General features: G+C 37.8%; 1 protein-coding gene across 1 annotated transcript; it reads left to right on the top strand.

Annotated features, from left to right (window-relative positions):
• Positions 1–15,472: 15,472 nt before the first annotated feature.
• Positions 15,473–16,732, top strand: LOC113291454 (F-box protein At3g07870-like). Its single transcript, XM_026540986.1, has one exon. The coding sequence runs from the start codon at positions 15,473–15,475 to the stop codon at positions 16,730–16,732; it is 1,260 nt and encodes a 419-aa protein (XP_026396771.1).
• The last annotated feature ends 2,366 nt before the right edge of the window (positions 16,733–19,098 follow it).

Genomic DNA, 19,098 nt, shown 5'->3' with positions numbered 1-19,098 from the left:
CATCATACAAGAAGAAGAATTGATCAAGGAACCGGTGGAACTTCTCGACAAAAAGGTATGTGAAGACTTGAACTTATCTGTCACTCAAAAGTCTATGTACTCTATCTCCTACTTCTTGAGACAAAAGGTCGTATGTTATATATAGACTTAGATTATACACATTTGGTATTTCGAGCCGAGTATACCTCGCCTATCTATATCTCGAAATATGTGTTGGTAAGCGTTTCGCTTCGATCATGTTTATCTTTACCTAGTGACGAAAGTCATGATATGTTTCAATCACTTTGAAAATTGCTTTGACGAGAAATGGTGTGACAACTACATAACGTCCTCTAAGAATGTTTCAATGGTTGGAATAAGAGTTTAGTTTACATAACCAATGATGGACATAAGTATTGTTGTGGAAACACATATGTGCATAAGTCCTATCCCTTGAACCAAAGTTTGCGAACTTTGTTGATCAAGAGAAACCATAAGAATGGCTTGTTTCCAAGTCCGCGAACTCAGTCCGCGAACTACCGAACTTCTCATCCCGAGAAATTCTACTGGAGTTGACAAACTTGTTGCGTGAGTACCAGTCCGCGAACCCGTGGAAAGTCTTTGCCGAGATTTTCTACTGGAGTTTGTAAACTCTGCCCGGTTGCTTAAGTCCGCGAACCTAGTGTGTGAACTTAAGAAAGTTATATATCTGAAGATGATTTCCTAACTTAAACTTATAAAGACTAAGGAATGCAATTTGCGAACCGTGCCTATAAGTTCATGAACCGATTCGAGTGAATCAAATCATCTTTGCTTCAATTGTGTCTTGTGTAGTACATAAGATTTCCTTGCAATTGAACAACTCTCTAACTAGTTCATTTGAGTCATTTGAACTATTTATGGTGAAGAAGAATATGGTTGGTATGAAATGCTAGTATGGATAACCTTTTGGTTAACTATTGTTGAACCAACAATGTACACGTTTGGGTACGGTTAACAAACCTAGAAGCGTGCATTTCATTTGTGTATAACAAGCTAAGTTTTCGATCTAACGGTTGAGAAATATTAGCTTGAATCTAAATCAGGTTTTCATCTAACGGTGAATATTGTTTGCTTTGTGACCAAGGCAAAACTCTGATTTGAAGACTATATAAGGGGACATCTAGCAACTGTGCAAAATTAATCCCCACACTTCATGTGTGATACTATTTAGCGTGCTAGAGTCGAGTCTCTTTTAACCTTTGGTTTTCTTCTTCTAAAACTAGGTTAACGACTTAAAGACTTCATTGGGATTGTGAAGCCAGACCGATACTACTTTTATCGTAGTTGTGTAATATGATCTTGCATCTTCTATCGTATGAGTACAATCAGATTGATTGGCTTGAGATTAATATCTCCGATAGGCAAGATATAAAAAGTAATCACAAACTTCTTCGTCTCATTGTTTGTGATTCCGCAACATCTTGTTTCGCTACCATACGATTAAAATTATTGTGAGGTGATTGATTTATCTAGGCTGTTCTTCGGGAATATGAGACCTGATTATCAATTGGTTCCTGTTCACCTTGATTATTATCAAATGACGTAACATGTCTGTGTGAGACAGATTTGTTTATTATCAAAGCCTGCGATTTTGGATCGTAGCAACTCTTAGTTGTGGGTGAGATCAGCTAAGGGAATCAAGTGTGCAGTATCCTGCTCGGATCAGAGCCGTAGGGAGTACAACTGTACCTTGGATCAGTGGGAGACTGATTGGGGTTCAACTACAGTCCAGTCCGAAGTTAGCTTGGAGTAGTGGTAGGTTCGGAAACCTACAATAAAATATTGCAAGTGCACAGCGTCTAACTAGTAGAACAATGGCAAGTACAGGTCGTTCCCACGAGGAGTGTGAAATACTGCTACTAACTGATATTAAAAATATCTAATCAACAGGATGAGGTTTAACGGTTTTCAGAGATTCGGAACAGAATGAAATAACAAATAATCATAATAATAAACAAAGTATGAGTGGGTTATTAGGGTCTTCGATTTCCACCAATTCAATCTTATAAAACTCTACTAATCTCTATTTATTACTCAAGTCAATTTCGAAATCAATCTCATGTCTCGGAAGATGGTATATTAAGTTCTAAAATACAGTTTCTCCGTTGTAATTTCCTTCGCTTCATAGGTAGTGATTCTAAAGCATTACATATCAATCCTAAAGCATACCACGTCAAAGGACTTAACCCAAGCACGAAATATCAATTGAAAAGCATAAATAATCAAGAAAATCACATGAACGATTAAATACCAAGCCATATATAAAGAGAAATCACTAGTCAATGAATTATTATTAGAAATATCATCATAGAGTTTATAAAATTAAATTGGCTTCCGTCTAAACCCTAACATGGCTCTAGCTAGACATGGCTTTTGAGAAAGCCATAAACATATTAAAATCAAAAACTCTAGCTAAGCGAAAATGGAATTGAAGAAATGAAACTTTAAACCCTAGTCTTCTCTTCCAATTGCGGCTGTGTAGCCGTCCCCCGGCCTCCCTATTTTCTGTTTTCAGTCCCTCTTCTTATATCTTTCTCTCAGTCTCGGTGTTGCTGCGAACAAAAGCAAAATAATACCTAGCAAAATATCGCATCTGCCAAGGCCCAGTCCACCGGTCCAATACTGGCTCCAACTTGCCTATCCACGCCCTGGCCGGCTTAGCACCTTCCTCCAACTCTGACAGACTGGTGTCTCTTCTTCTTGCGGTTCTGCGTGTCAATCACGATTATCCATCCAATATACTCCACCGGTATTCGGACTCTAGCTTCTTTTGCCGGCAGAACAAACTTGCGAACCAACAACATTTTCTCACAACAACCGTCGACCAAACAATACCCATATGAATCTCGGACCAGCAATCATGTACCCTGAACTTTCTAATCACCACGAACAATCTCATCAGCTCAACCAACTATTTTATGTCCGCCTGAGAGTGTTCTTCACTTTGTTGCAAACAACTCGAGCACATCACTATTACGTTCAGCTCCTTGTCTTCTCAGCGTCTTCCTCTTGTTTTTCAATTCAATCCAACCACAGCAGACTCCAGGTTATCATCATCAACACCATCATCTAGTTTGGTTGCTGCCAATTCTTTCTTGTTAAAAATCCCCGGGCCTAACTAACCTCAAAAACCGACTTGCAAGGTTAGGGTTGTCCATGGCTTATTAAGCATGGATCCTAGGTTGCCCTAGGCGATGTGGTACTATTTAACACCCTCAACGACTAGGGCTATATTGGACTGATGGGTATGACAGCCGCTGACCGGGCTACACTGACGGGTATGATACGAAAGCCGCTGACTGGACTACACTGATGGTTGATACTGACACACGGATGGACATGGGTGGGTTGAGAGAGGCCTGGCTCTGATACCATGTTAGAAATCCCCGGACCTAGCTAACCTCAAAAACCGGCTTGCAAGGTTAGGATTGCCCATGACTTATTAAGTATGGATCCTAGATTGCCCTAGGCGATGTGGTACTATTTAACATTTCTCACAGTTCCAAGTCACCAAAAATCCAAGCTGTAATCGATAAGTCAAAGAACTCATAAAAACTCTTCTTATTTCATGCGTACACAGCTTCATATACAACTTCAATATCAACTAAAACGTATGGACTACCTCGAGCTCATCCGTTCACCACTTGTATGAACGGCAACAGGATCTGGTTCTCTAGTCTTCCGGCATACAGTTTAGGCAAAGTACGGTCCAATACCAATTCAATCCAAACCGAGAACCCCATACAAACCCATCTTCAAACTGCTTCTTCCATAATCATGCCAGTACTGTTTCCTGTACATCCATTTCCGTTCATGCCAAGAAACCCACACCATCTTATGTCGAATCATTATTCATTCCTTCACTGCTCAGCTCAGCTCAAAACCAACAAACCGGCACCAACAATCCACCCATGCAATCATCAAAGCCATCACTTCCATCCAACATTAGCCATTCTAACCAGGAAACTCCATCTGTTGCCATCCCAATTCATTTCTTCTCAAAGCTCAGGTTACGAACACAACTCTCAGCCATTGTTATTACCAGCCGTTCACATCATGCTTTCTCCAACTCCTAATTCGATCACAGCAAGAAACCCCAGCTTGTTTTCAATGCTTCACTGAACCAAAAACCCCATTTAGAATTCAGCCCCAAGCCCATTCAATTCAGTTGTCGCTGTTGCTTCATAAATCTCCAATCTGACCAGCATATACTCCTCCAGACCATGTGTCATTCAAATGGGTTAGGTGCACAATACTTGGCATACTAATAGTAATGATCTACACATCTTGCTCTTGGTCGACTCACGCTTCCTTGCATTTAGTGATTTGCTGGCTGTGAAACGATGTCGCCAAGCAGGTGGCACTCCAGATATCAACATGAGTGCTTAGTCAATTTTCTCATTTTGTTATGGAACTGTAGTTTTAACCTCCATTTTATCCATGTATTCAACCGATCATCAAATTCATTTGTACTTTCTACAAAAGCATTAAAATAGTGTTATTAGTCAAATTATCGAATCCTAGCTAATATGAGTATGGGTATAAAATGTGGCACATTCGTGCTTATCAATATCCCCACACTTATATTTTGCTAGTCCTCGATCAAAACAAATAATAGACCCGCTCAACAGATGATCAAATGACAAACTTCAAGACCCGCTCAACAGCTGATCATATTCTTTTTTATTTTTTTTTGAAGACCCGCTCAACAGCTTGTCATAATATGATAAGAAAATAATAAGAAATAGACCCGCTCCACAGCTGATCATATTATGCAATAGATTTTTTTTCCAAGACCCGCTCAATAGCTGGTCATAATATATATGCAAATTTTTATTTTCTTTGTTTTTTCATAGACCCGCTCAACAGCTGGTCATAATATGCATTTTTTTTCTTCAAAATTCCTGACCAAAGTGCCACTCCCCACACTTAAACATTACATTGTCCTCAATGTAATTGAGTCATCCAACGTAGAAATTAAGGATGGGAATTCTAAAAAACTACACAAAAAAAATAAAAGATAAAGTGAAGGGAACAAATCTGATGGGTTGACTCCCATGAAGCGAAAGTTATTTGTTTCCCTGCTTGCCAGTACCACGTTCTCAAAAAAAATTGAGGTTAGTAACCCAAAGTAAACTGCCGCTCATATATATAGAGTCTGAAAAGTTGGGGATCAACCCAACTAGTCCGGTCGGCTGAAAATATGCACCTGCAAACATTATATTCATCCAAAAATATATGTGAACCCATTCCCCTTATAAAGCAATCCTTAATAATCAAGTCGTGCATTGTCAGGGTAAGTAAATCATTCACACAAAGAGGTAAAAATTGATCAATAGCTTCTTGTTGAGGTGCACGCCCTAAATCAGCGGAAATAACTTTCGTGACTGATATTGGCTCAAATTCACTCGCTAAACATAGGCTCAATGGATCAATGATATAATGACTCATAGACCCAGTATCATTTACAACGGTTTCATTATTAATATTATCAAGATAAGTCAAGTTCGAAGCTTTCTCGACTGATGGAACTAGTCGAGACTCGGGTAGAACTAGAGGTTCTAGCTTGGGCTTCCATTTATTAGTGTCTAGCAGCGGAGTGGAGTCAAACAAGGCATTGACTTCACAAATAACACTATCATCATCAAAATCATACCCAAAATGAGCTAAGCAAACCTCTAATGGATCTTCTGAGTGGCTCTTGCAAAAGCTTTACGAGAGCATAATTTCTTTTTGCCTGTAGTACTTCTGATTAAGGTACCTGGAAAATATTCAAACAAACAGCGTAAAAAGAACTAAAAGAAATCTAAAATAAGAATAAAAATAAATTATGTACAGAAAATAAAAATAAGATATATGCAGAAATTGATATCAATTAGAGAGTATTATGCAACCACTCCCCGGCAGCGGTGCCAAAAACTTGGCAGGTTCGGAAACCTACAATAAAATACTGCAAGTGTACAACGTCTAACTAGTAGAAAAATGGCAAGTACAGGTCGTTTCCACGAGGAGTGTGAAATACTGCTACTAACTAATATTAAAAATATCTAATCAACAGGATGAGGTTTTAACGGTTTTCAGAGATTCAGAACAGAATGAAAGAACAAATAATCGTAATAATAAACAAAGTATGAGTGGGTTATTAGGGTCTTCGATTTCCATCAATTCAATCATATAAAACTCTACTAATCTCTATTTATTACTCAAGGCAATTTCGAAATCAATCTCATGTCTCGGAAGATGGTATATTAAATTCTAAAATACAGTTTCTCCGTTGTAATTTCCTTCGCTTCATAGGTAGTGATTCTAAAGCATTACATATCAATCCTAAAGCATGCCACGTCAAAGGACTTAACCCAAGCACGAAATATCAATTGAAAAGCATAAATAATCAAGAAAATCACATGAACGATTAAATACCAAGCCATATATAAAGAGAAATCACTAGTCAATGAATTATTATTAGAAATATCATCATAGAGTTTATAAAATTAAATTGGCTTCCATCTAAACCCTAACACGGCTCTATCTAGACATGGCTTTCTCAAAAGCCATAGACATATTAAAATCAAAAACTCTAGCTAAGCGAAAATGGAATTGAAGAAATGAAACTTCAAACCCTAGTCTTCTCTTCCGGCTGTGTAGCCGTCCTCCGGCCTCCCTCTTTTATGTTTTCAGTCCCTCTTCTTATATCTTTCTCTCTGTCTCGGTGTTGCTGCGAACAAAAGCAAAATAAGACCTAGAAAAATATTGCATCTGCCAAGGCCCAGTACACCGGTCCAATACTGGCTCCAACTTGCCTATCCACGCCCTGGCTGGCTTAGCACCTTCCTCCATTCTCTAAGTTAACAGACTGGTGTCTCTTCTTCTTGCGGCTCTGCGTGTCAATCACGATTATCCATCCAATATACTCCCCCGGTATTCAGACTCTAGCTTCTTTTACCGGCAGAACAAACTTGCGAACCAGCAACATTTTCTCACAACAACCGTCGACCAAACAATACCCATATGAATCTCGGACCAGCAATCATGTACCCTGAACTTTCTAATCACCACGAACAATCTCATCAGCTCAACCAACTATTTTATGTCCGCCTGAGAGTGTTCTTCACTTTGTTGCAAACAACTCGAGCACAACACTATTACGTTCAACTACTTGTCTTCTCAGCGTCTTCCTCTTGTTTTTCAATTCAATCCAACCACAGCAGACTCCAGGTTATCATCAGCAACACCAGCATCTAGTTTGGTTGCTTCCAATTCTTTCTCACAGTTCAAAGTCACCACAAATCCAAGCTGTAATCGATAAGTCAAAGAACTTATAAAAACTCTTATTCTTTCATGCGTACACAGCTTCATATACAACTCCAATATCAACTAAACGTACGGACTACCTCGAGCTCATCCGTTCACCACTTGTATGAACGACAACAGAATCTGGTTCTCTAGTCTTTCGGCATACAGGTTAGGCAAAGTACGGTCCAATACCAATTCAATCCAAACCGAGAACACCATACAAACCCATCTTCAAACTGCTTCTTCCATAATCATGCCAGTACTGTTTCCAGTACATCCATTTCTGTTCATGTCAAGAAACCCACACCATCTTCTGTCGAATTATTATTCATGCCTTCACTGCTCAGCTCAAAACCAACAAATCGGCACTAACAATCCACCCATGTAATCATCAAAGCCATCACTTCCATCCAACATTAGCCATTCTAACCAGGAAACTCCATCTGTTGCCATCCCAATTCATTTCTTCTCAAAGCTCAGGTTACGAACACAACTCTCAGCCATCGTGAGACAAATTTGTTTATTGTCAAAGCCTGCGATTTTGGGTCGTAGCAACTCTTAGTTGTGGGTGAGATCAGCTAAGGGAATCAAGTGCACAGTATCCTGCTGCGATCAGAGGCGTAGGGAGTACAACTGTACCTTGGATCAGTGGGAGACTGATTGGGGTTCAACTACAGTCCAGTCTGAAGTTAGCTTGGAGTAGGCTAGTGTCTGTAACGGCTACAGTGTGTGTTCAATCTGGACTAGGTCCCGGAGTTTTTCTGCATTTGCGATTTCCTCGTTAACAAAATTTCTGGTGTCTGTGTTATTTCAGTTTCTGCATTATATTGTTTTATCTTTATAATTGAAATAATATAGGTTGTGCGTTAGATCATCAATTAGAGTAATCCAACCTTTGGTTGTTGATTGTCATTGATTGATCCTTGGATATTGGTCTTTGGTACCATCCAAGTTATTCCTTGTATTTGATTAGTACTCGCAGTTTCTGTTTGAAGAAATCAAATCAAGAGAGAGAGAGATATAAACTCGTTGATGTACTTTTAATTGATTGAGTCTTGTTGGTTCTCTTAAAAGTATATTCGAGTTTGTGTTTGTAGCGAAATATTGGGTGATGTTGTTATACCCACACTTTTTCAATTGGTATCAGAGCAGGCAAACACATTCAAGACCTTATAAGTCTGTGTTTGTAGCGATCTGACTCTATGGACAGAGGCACTATCTCTATTAACGTACCACCAGTCTTTGATGGCTCTAATTACTTGTGGTGGAAAATTGTTATGCGATCTTTTCTTCAAGCGCGTGATTTTCAATCATGGGTATATGTTGTTAATGGATATGATGCTCCCGTCAAGGCAGTTGGAGATATAAACGTTCCCAAGAATATTGGTGAATATAGTCCTGTCGAGCTACTTGCTGCAAAGCAAAACTCCGACGGTTTGAATGCCATCATACATGCCATTACCCCACACCTTCAGCACCATGTGTCAAATTGCACTAGGTCTAAAGATACTTGGGATATCTTAGAAAACCTATTCGAAGGAAGTACCGGTGAAAAGGAAGCCAGACTTCAAAATCTGAATTCCAAATGGGAAAATCTTCGCATGGCAGATAATGAATCGATTGATGATTTTTATCACAAAGTGTCTGAAATTGTTAATGCATCATTTGCATTGGGTAAGACCATTCCTGAAAAGGACATTGTGATGAGAATTCTTAGATCGCTGCCATCAAGATACGATTCTAAGAAGCATGCCATCATTGAGGGAAATAACCCTGATACACTTTCCAAGACTTCATTAATTGGAAAGTTAAGAATTCTTTATCAAGAGACAGGAAAAACGTTCTCACTGAACGTTGTGAACAAACCTGAGATGTCTTCCTCTCATATGTCCTGGGTTGATGAATGTGATCATTCACTAGTAGTCAAAGAGGTCAAGAATCTAATAAAAAGGAAGAATAGATTTGCAGGTTTTCCAACTTCTCTGGTTGCTGAAAATAATTCAATAGAAGACAATACTTCTCTATATAACTCAGATGAGTCTAACAGGTGCAATGGATTTACTTCCCTTACTTCGGATTCTCTTTCAGCTTCAATTTCTGATTCGGAACTTGAATTTGACACTGAGTTAGTTGATCTCCTGGATAAAGAGATTCTTCAAGAGAACCTTCATCTTAAAGCCTCCTTGAGGAATGTTGAATCATCACTCCAGATGAAAAATATTGAGATAGAGCATCTTCATATTAAATTCATCAAAACCATGTCTCTAAAGGAAGAAGAGATTAATTCTCTCAGAGATGACCTGCAAAGGCTGTCTGGAAGCTCTGACAAAATTACAACAATGTTGTTTGGTCAGAGATCCTTTGGGAACAATCATGGTTTAGGATTCAAAAGCAAAACAACAAAAGTGATGGATTCTGCAAATCAGAAAACAATGGTTGGGTGTTGTATCAAACAGAAAAAATTACATGGAGATGAAAAATCCACATTGATTTGCTCCTTCTATGGACAATTAAGGCATGATAAAAATACATGTTGGAGATTCAAGAAAAGCAACAAAAGAGTCACCAAACTTCAAAAGAGCATGCAAAGAGTGAGTCTGGATAAAGATAAGCAAGGTAAATATTCCAGAAGAAGTAAGAAATCTGTTAGCAGAACCAACAGTGACAAGCCACAAAAAAACAAGGGAAGTGGGCATTTGGCCCGTCCGGTCACCAACTGAATGGTGACGTTTTCCCTCTCATCTTTAACTTGGGAAAGGTGAGAAGTGTCTGAGAAGTGGCTCAAGTCAATGTTCGTGAATTTCAATTTGTGTAAGTAATCTTTTTTTTTTAGATTCTTGGAAGACTGTGTCAAAATGGTCTAGGGTTTGACACTTATAAATCTCCTTTTATTGTTTGTTTTCTCCTTCTTTCAATTACGTTTTCATGGCTCCTGTAACTAGAGGTACTACCAAAACAGATGTAGTAGAAGCAGTCAATGTACATCTGTGCAAAGGAATCACTTCCTCAAGAATGATAAAGAAAAAGTCAATAATAAATAGAGAAGGTTCTTCCTATAACTGTCTCTTTTGTGTTTGTCGTGCTAGAGACATGGTGAAAGTTTTCATCAATAAGCGAAATGATTTAAAATCTCGAATCATTTCCTCTTTGGAAGAGATAACTCACTATGAACAAAGGTTGTCTCTGACCAAGAATACCTTGCGTGATCTAAAAACAGAACTTAGTGAGTTAACTGATATTTCTGAAGATCTAGAGGAATTGAACGATCCCATAATCGATGGGTTTTTCAATAATGAGAAGGAATTTTCTGTAGATGCTCCGAGAAAGATCTACAATGCCTAGTAAGTCTTCTTTTTGATTTAGTTGGAAGAATAACTAGTGCTTGAATAGAAATGATTGTGACTACACATAGCTATTATTTTTCATCTTCTTGTTCTTTTTTAGGTTTATTAGGTATTAAATTCTAAAAATATTTGGATAATGATGGTTTGCAGTATTTAATCTTTATGATTTTTTATATTGCAATTTGTTATGGGATATTGGTGTTTACGTCCGTGAACGATGTTGTCCCATTTTTCTGTCAAAAGTAAAGTCGTTCATGATCGGTATTCATGTATTGATTTAAGGATGAGTAGACTTTTGACATATACAAAAGTTAAGCCTATGTTGTCAATTTTTTGATGGAAGATAGGTTAAAATCTTTTGTGTTCAAGGATTATGTCTATTAAGTATCGTTATGCAAATAGTGATGGAAGATAGAATGAATCCTTGTGTATTCCACAATATTGATCTTCACGGATTCATATTTTATGTAATACTGTGAGGCTCCATAATGTGTCTTATGTTGATCACGATACAACCAAGTTAATTAATTTTTGATTAGCTTTGTTGTTTGTTCCGTAAGGTACTTTATATTGAGCATTCTTGAACTAAATTAATCATCTTGTTTGGTTATTTAGTTATTGCTCTATAAGTCTTTTTATGTCGAGCAAAACAAATGACAATTAAATTGATTACTTTTGTAATTAGTTTGGTTTTGTATTCCAATTAGATTAATTATGGGTTCTATTGTAATTAATCTAGTTGAGTATTTTCATACTCCGTAAGATTCCTCTTATGTTGAGTATATGAACGACTATCCTATTCATTTTCTAATGGTTATGTTAGTCGTATGCTCCGTAAGTTCTCCTATGTCCAGCATAATCAATTAAGTTGATCACTTTTGTGTTTAATTTTATTGCGTATTCTGATTAAATTAATCATGAGTTTACTTGTGATTAATTTGATTGAGTTTTTGGATATAGAAAATCATTCTCATGGTTTTTGGTGTCCAATCAAAATCCTTCATTTCTTTTGAAATTAAGGTCGCTATTGTTTTTCCCTTGGGAATGACATCAAATGGGGGAGAGTTATTTTGAACTTGTGCTTAATAGTCATATCTTGAGGGGTGTGCGGCTGTGGAATTTTAAAGGGGTTATCTTGTATCTTTAAACTCCTTGATGAATGTTGTTAGCTTCGGATATATGATTGCATCTAAATTAGATGGTATGTATTTTCTTTTAGTCATGAAATGTCTCTTACGGAAATTTCATTATGATCCCTTTCTTGTACCTTTGCCAATTTTATTGACAAAAAGGGGGAGAATTAATATGTAGTTCACACTACAAATACATATGGTTTTCGGATCATTGTGTAAGGGGGAGTCGTTTTCATGTGAGATGGAGTATTGACTAAGAGGGAGTGATACATATCACCATAGTATTATTGTTGAAGTTGTGATACAATTGGACTTTGACACTGTGTAATAATACTATGACATTGCATAACAATGATCGAGACCGGTGCTTTCTCATTATTATAGCTACGGATCTTCAACAACGGTGATGCTAAACTCACAACCTTTGGGATCATTGGAGTATTTGGAAGTGACGAAGATTTCGAGGAATGTTGAAGATTAGATATGTGGAACAGGAGCTACTAAAGTTTATTTATCTTTTTTGTATTCCATATGTATTGATAGTTTTGTCACTAAAATTGACAAAGGGGGAGATTGTTACAGCATTGCTCGGTCGAACTCGCATCCGTTGTTATCTCAAGCATGTTTGTCAATGTTAGTGATCAAAACTATAAGTCTTGATTTCTAGTCTACTATATCTAAGTCTCGTACTAGGATAGAAATTGTAGTTGAGCTCAAGGACTTCATGGAGATTCATCATACAAGAAGAAGAACTACTCAAGGAACCGGTGGAACTTCTCGACAAAAATGTATGTGAAGACTTGAACTTATTTGTCACTCAAAAGTCTATCTACTGTATCTCCTACTTCTTGAGACACAAAGTCGTATGCTTATAGACTTAGATTATACACATTTGGTATTTCGAGCCGAGTATACCTCGCCTATCTATATCTCGAAATATGTGTTGGTAAGCGTTTCTCTTCGATCATGTTTATCTTTACCTAGTGACGAAAGTCATGATATGTTTCAATCACTTTGAAAATTGCTTTGACGAGAAATGGTGTAACAACTATATAACGTCCTCTAAGAATGTTTCAATGGTTAGAATGAGAGTTTAGATTACATAACCAATGATGGACATAAGTATTGTTGTGGAAACACATATGTGCATAAGTCCTATTCCTTGAACCAAAGTTTGCGAACTTTGTTGATCAAGAGAAACCGGAAGAATGGCTTGTTGCCAAGTCCGCGAACTCAGTCCGCGAACTGCCGAACTTCTCATCTCGAGAAATTCTGCTGGAGTTGACAAACTTGTTGCGTCGCGAACCGGCGGAAAGCCTTTGCCGAGATTTTCTGCTGGAGTTTGTAAACTCTGCCCGGTTTCTTAAGTCCGCGAACCTAGTGTGCGAACTTAAGTAGGTTATATATCTGAAGATGATTTCTGAACTTAAACTTATAAAGACTAAGGAATTCAATTTGCAAACCGTGGCTATGAAGTTCATGAACCGATTCGAGTGAATCAAATCATCTTTGCTTCAATTGTGTCTTGTGTAGTACATAAGATTTCCTTGCAATTGAACAACTCTCTAACTAGTTCATTTGAGTCATTTGAACTAGTTATGGGGAAGAAGAATATGGTTGGTATGAAATGCTCATATGGCTAACCTTTTGGTTAACTATTGTTGAACCAACAATGTACACGTTTGGGTACGGTTAACAAACCTAGAAGCGTGCATTTCATTTGTGTATAACAAGCTAAGTTTTCGATCTAACGGTTGAGAAATATTAGCTTGAATCTAAATCAGGTTTTCATCTAACGGTGAATATTGTTTGCTTTGTGACCAAGGCGAAACCCTGATTTGAAAGACTATATAAGGGGACATCTAGCAACTCTGCAAAACTAATACCCACACTTCATGTGTGATAATAGTTTGCGTGCTAGAGTCGTGTCTCCTTTAACCTTATGTTTTCTTTTTCTAAAACTAGGTTAACGACTTAAAGACTTCATTGGGATTGTGAAGCCAGACCGATACTACTTTTATCGTGATCTGATCTTGCATCTTCTATCGTACGAGTACAATCAGATTGATTGGCTTGAGATTAATATCTCCGATAGGCAAGATATAAAAAGTAATCACAAACATCTTCATCTCATTGTTTGTGATTCCGCAATATCTTGTTTCGCTACCATACGATTAAGATTGTTGTGAGGTGATTGATTTATCTAGGCTGCTCTTCGAGAATATAAGATTGGATTATCAATTGGTTCCTGTTCACCTTGTTTATTATCGAAAGACGGAACAAAAACTTTGGGGTTTTTCTGTGGAAGACAGATTGATCCTTTGATAGACTTGTCTATGTGAGACAAATTTGTTTATTGTCAAAGCCTGCGATTTTGGGTCGTAACAACTCTTAGTTGTGGGTGAGATCAGCTAAGGGAATCAAGTGCACAGTATCCTGCTGCGATCAGAGGCGTAGGGAGTACAACTGTACCTTGGATCAGTGGGAGACTGATTGGGGTTCAACTACAGTCCAGTATGAAGTTAGCTTGGAGTAGGCTAGTGTCTGTAGCGGCTTAATACAGTGTGTGTTCAATCTGGACTAGGTCCCGGGGTTTTTCTGCATTTGCGGTTTCCTCGTTAACAAAATTTCTGGTGTCTGTGTTATTTCAGTTTCCGCATTATATTGTTTTATCTTTATAATTGAAATAATACAGGTTGTGCGTTAGATCATCAACTAGAGTAATCCAAACTTTGGTTGTTGATTGTCATTGATTGATCCTTGGATATTGGTATTTGGTACCATCCAAGTTATTCCTTGTATTTGATTAGTACTCGCAGTTTCTGTTTGAGGAAATCAAATCAAGAGAGGGAGAGAGATATAAACTCGTTGATGTACTTTTAATTGACTGAGTCTTGTTGATTCTCTTAAAAGTATATTCGAGTTTATTTATACAGATTGCTAAGCGAAATATTAGGTGGTGTTGTTAGACCTCCGCTTTTTCAATCATTTTTTGGGTCTTACTTACAAGAATAGAAGATGCAATGCAGTAGCCGATACCCTGGCAAAAGAAGCAAGGAAAAGACGGTTTCATAAACAACAGTGCTTGCAAATGCCAGTTTTTCTTAATTTTTTTCTTTCTGCTGATTTAAGTTTCTCAAACTCTCTTGCTTTATCTATTGTTGAAATCAGGGAGAACAATGTGTTGGTAGAAACCAATATCTCAAGTCACACAATTGAGATAAGGGAAACCAACACGTTGGAAATTCCTATGTACTAATTTCTTTTTATCAATCCACCTAATTTCTTTTAAAATAAATAAATAATAAAAGTTTAATTCCTAATCTTAAATTAAAAAAAAAAAAGAAAAAAAGCAATTTTCCATATTAAAAATAAAAGGGAAATAGAATTAGATAATATGAAGCGCTGCAAACAGTGTTATTAGGGAACATGATACGAAAGTAAGGTCAAGTCTAGACCAACTAGAGTCTGCTACACACTTTTTAGAGTTAGGACTGTACACCAACACCATGCTGTTAGGTTAGACTTTATAGAGCCGAGAGCCCGAGACCGCACCCTATTATTTATTACTATCAACTACCCAGGTAAATAATCTTGCAAATTCCTGCAACTAAAAGAATTCTTCATCTTCTCAAGACTCAAATGCACACACAGCAGTATAACAAAATCATCAAGCAATCGATGGAGAGAGTTCTTCCTGAAGAAATCATACTACACATATTTGTTAGGGTTCCATTTGAATCTGTTTGTGAATGCAGATTAGTATCAAAGACATGGAAACACTTCATCTCTCATCTTTCTAAGGTTAATACCCCTCCTTCAGATTCAAAGATTAGTTTCATTTTCCTCAATATGTTACCAAAAGATAAAGTGCAGCTTCTCTCTTTAGAATATGATAATAATAATGAACAACCACAATCTCAACTCAGAATCTCCAAGATGAATCATCCACTCATTAGCAGAGATGATTGTAAGTCGATGTCATTCGGTATAACTAAATTTTGGGAGAAAAAGTCTGTGATAATTGGTTCTTCTAATGGTTTGATTTGTTTATCTATACCTATAGATGGTAGATATGGGGCTTTTAATGATCCTCTCTATATCTGTAATCCTGTTACTAGAGAATACATACTGTTACCAATTTGTGGTGAAAAATGTCGTCGAAATGTATTTGGGTTTGGTTACAACGACAAAACGAATGAGTATAAGGTGGTTAGAATCTCCTATGAATCAGATGAACATACAGAACCAGGACAAGTTCAGGTATACACTATTGGGGCTGGTACGGGCTGGAGAAACAAAGGGGAGATTGCTTATTCGTTGCAGACGAATAATTCTCATTCACCGGGTGTGCATGCAGATGGAGAGATTTATTGGTTGCACCAAAAGATACTACCATGGAAAGCTGAGGTTCCTGGTAAACTAATGAAATCGAACTTTGATAGAATTGTGGCCTTCAATCTGGCAGATGAGGTGTTCCGTCTGCTCCCTATGCTGCCTGATTACCCTCTCCTGCCTGGTGACCCAAATTTTGCACTTCCTTGTTATTATCGAATCCAAGTTTTAGGAGGCTGCTTGTGTTATATGCGTTTAGAAGGTTCTGCTGATGTATGGTCATTTAATAAGAAAAATGATAGTAGCGGTGGTAGCTTTAACGAAAAGGAAGAGGATTCCTCCAATTGGAGTTTGGCAGGCACCTTGCAATCCGAACGTGACTGTGGTAAGGATTTCTTGGCCCTCACGAAGAACGGGGAGATTTTATACTGGGATGATGAAAAAACTTACTTAAGTTATAACCTGAGAACTGAAAGTATAAAAGAGCTTCTGAATGATGTTACTACTGGTTTGGATGTTTTTGAAACCATTCGTCATGAGTATAGCTTTGTTTCATTGGAAGCGTTAGGAGAAGAGAATGTTAGGATGTTTGGTCGAATCAACTGATTGACTACTAGAGCACTAGAAGCTTTGCAATGGGGCAAAGCTTTGTTTCGTTGTATACAATTTATCATCAAAGAAAGAGGCAAACACATTTTGGAGTATATTTTGGGGCAAAACAGTCGTCCAGCCTTAGATTTGAACAAACTTATCTTTATTTCTTTCACTAGTTTTACTTCAATGTAGTTAGTAGATGAAAACGTTAGCGTCTCTCAAAAGTATATGAGATATGGTAGTGTTGTTGTTTAATCCATCCATACTTGTTAGACCTCTTTTGGTTTTAGTCTATTGTGTGGGCGCTTTTAGTGCAAACTAATGAATTTGTAGCTCTTATCATATATCATGTTCTAATTGCGTTCATTTTGAAGTGGGATGTACTGTTTTTCCTTGTTTGTTCATGTTTAGAATGTTTAGCACTGCGTTTATCTGTGCAATTGTGTGGTCAACTTATCCTTATATGAGCCTAAATTTGGATTAACATTGTGTGTAAGTAGAATCTTTAAATGGTACTTATTTCGCAGATGCTACTTCAAAAGCATTTAATGAATGACGTGGTTTGGTTTTTGGGCTAATTTCTCAATTGATACCTTTTAGTGGCTTATTCGACAATGTCACAGTTGGGTTATATTATGTTAGCTTTAGGTATGGGATCATATCGAGCTGCTTCGATTAGACATCTACTTCACTGGATCAGTTCGGAGGTACGGGTTTCCTCCACCCCCCACTCTGTTGCAGGTGAAACGGATCAAAGGCTTATGGGCGTTCCCCAACATTTCGGATCGGCGGGCAAAGTGTGGTAGTAGCAGAGTAATGCTGTGTTCATGAGTGTATGCTCAAGTGTCCGAAGTGTAATCATTTGGAAACTCACATGTAAGGGATGCACATATCCTTGTAAATGAAGCTGCTCATTTCAAGTGTCCGTCTGCTTGTGATTCAGTGTCTTGTTAATGTAGTTTTGTTTGCTGTAAATGGTTAATATGCATTATCTAGTGGAGCTAATTTATTGCATAGTTAATTTGCCATTACAAGATCCATTTTTATGGCCGCGCAGGTCGAGTTTGTTTCTTGATTTCATCTTATATGTGGAACTTGTGTGTGATCTTATGTTTCTGAGTTTGTCAGTGAATGGCTGATTTTCTTACCACAACAAGTGTTGCTCAGGCAATAGTTACTGTCATAGACTAGAATTCTTCGCTTCAAGCAACAGTCATTTTTCTTACTCCATGTTGATCATTGATCCATTTTTCTATCAGTTTCGGGTTAAGTGATTCTGGTATTTTTATTAAAACTGAAGTTTTTTAGTGTTTTTGTTGAACCTAAAGGAGAAATCTGGTAGCCGGCACTGCTTGTCTTACTCCGCCCCAAAACTGTCGAAGAAGGCACAAGCAGAGTGGATTGCTACGCTAGGTTATAACTAATAAGTCAGCCCAAACTAACCAAGTAGGAGTACAAAAAATGGCAAATCTTATGCAGGGAAAAGCTGGATCCGCAAGGTTTGACATTGTTCCGGAGTTGCTCACGCTTTAAAGGAGCATATTTGAAAGATGGAAACTCAGATCCCACTACATCATTCTTTAAATCCCAACAGATTGGTCGAACCAAAATCTGGAGCATTCTGTTAGTCGCCTTAGTGCGGACGGAAAGAGGCTGAGTAAGGATCAACTTTTCAAAGCCCAGTGTCTCATAATAGCACAACTGGCCGAGTATCCTTCCCAACGGAATTCATTCGAGCATGTAATATTAGGTACAACCTCCATAGAACTCCAAACTCTTGAATATTGGAGTCCTGCCTTGCAAGGTCTATTTGTATTAACTGGATGGTCTGATGAATTTCTTTTAGAAAAAAGAATAAAAAAATCACCCAGGGGAAGGTGAATGTTGCTTGTTGTATTCTCTATATAGATGCTAGCGGAAGGTATTGGGGTGCATAATGAACTAACTAGTTGACAATCTATCTAGATGCTAGTGAGGTTTGGCCTAATTGACATTCTGCTGGACTGGACCCAAGTTATGGAACAAACGAGACTTGAAAGTGAAAACTACAACCACACCCATTTTTCAGATTTCCCCCACTGTGAAACCCACCTACAAAAAAGTTCAAGCGCGCATCAAATTTTGGCGATTTTTTTCCCCTAACCCATAGTTTATAAAATTAGGTTTCCGTCTTTTCTTTTTGTTCTTCTTCGATTCCACAAAAAAAAAAAAAAAATCTCTTCCTTACACCATACCACTAGCGCCATCATCACCATCATCATCGTAGCCATCACCACCAGCACCGCCGTAGCAGCAACACCAACCACCATTATAACTAGCAGCATCACCAAATAACGATGGTCTCAATCAAAATCCCTATTCTATTACTTAGATTCCAA

This window comes from Papaver somniferum, chromosome 6, assembly GCF_003573695.1.
Source record: "Papaver somniferum cultivar HN1 chromosome 6, ASM357369v1, whole genome shotgun sequence".
Lineage (NCBI taxonomy): Eukaryota > Viridiplantae > Streptophyta > Magnoliopsida > Ranunculales > Papaveraceae > Papaver > Papaver somniferum.
The sequence above is the reverse complement of the archived record's forward strand: the minus strand, read 5'-3'. Positions and strand labels throughout refer to the sequence as shown.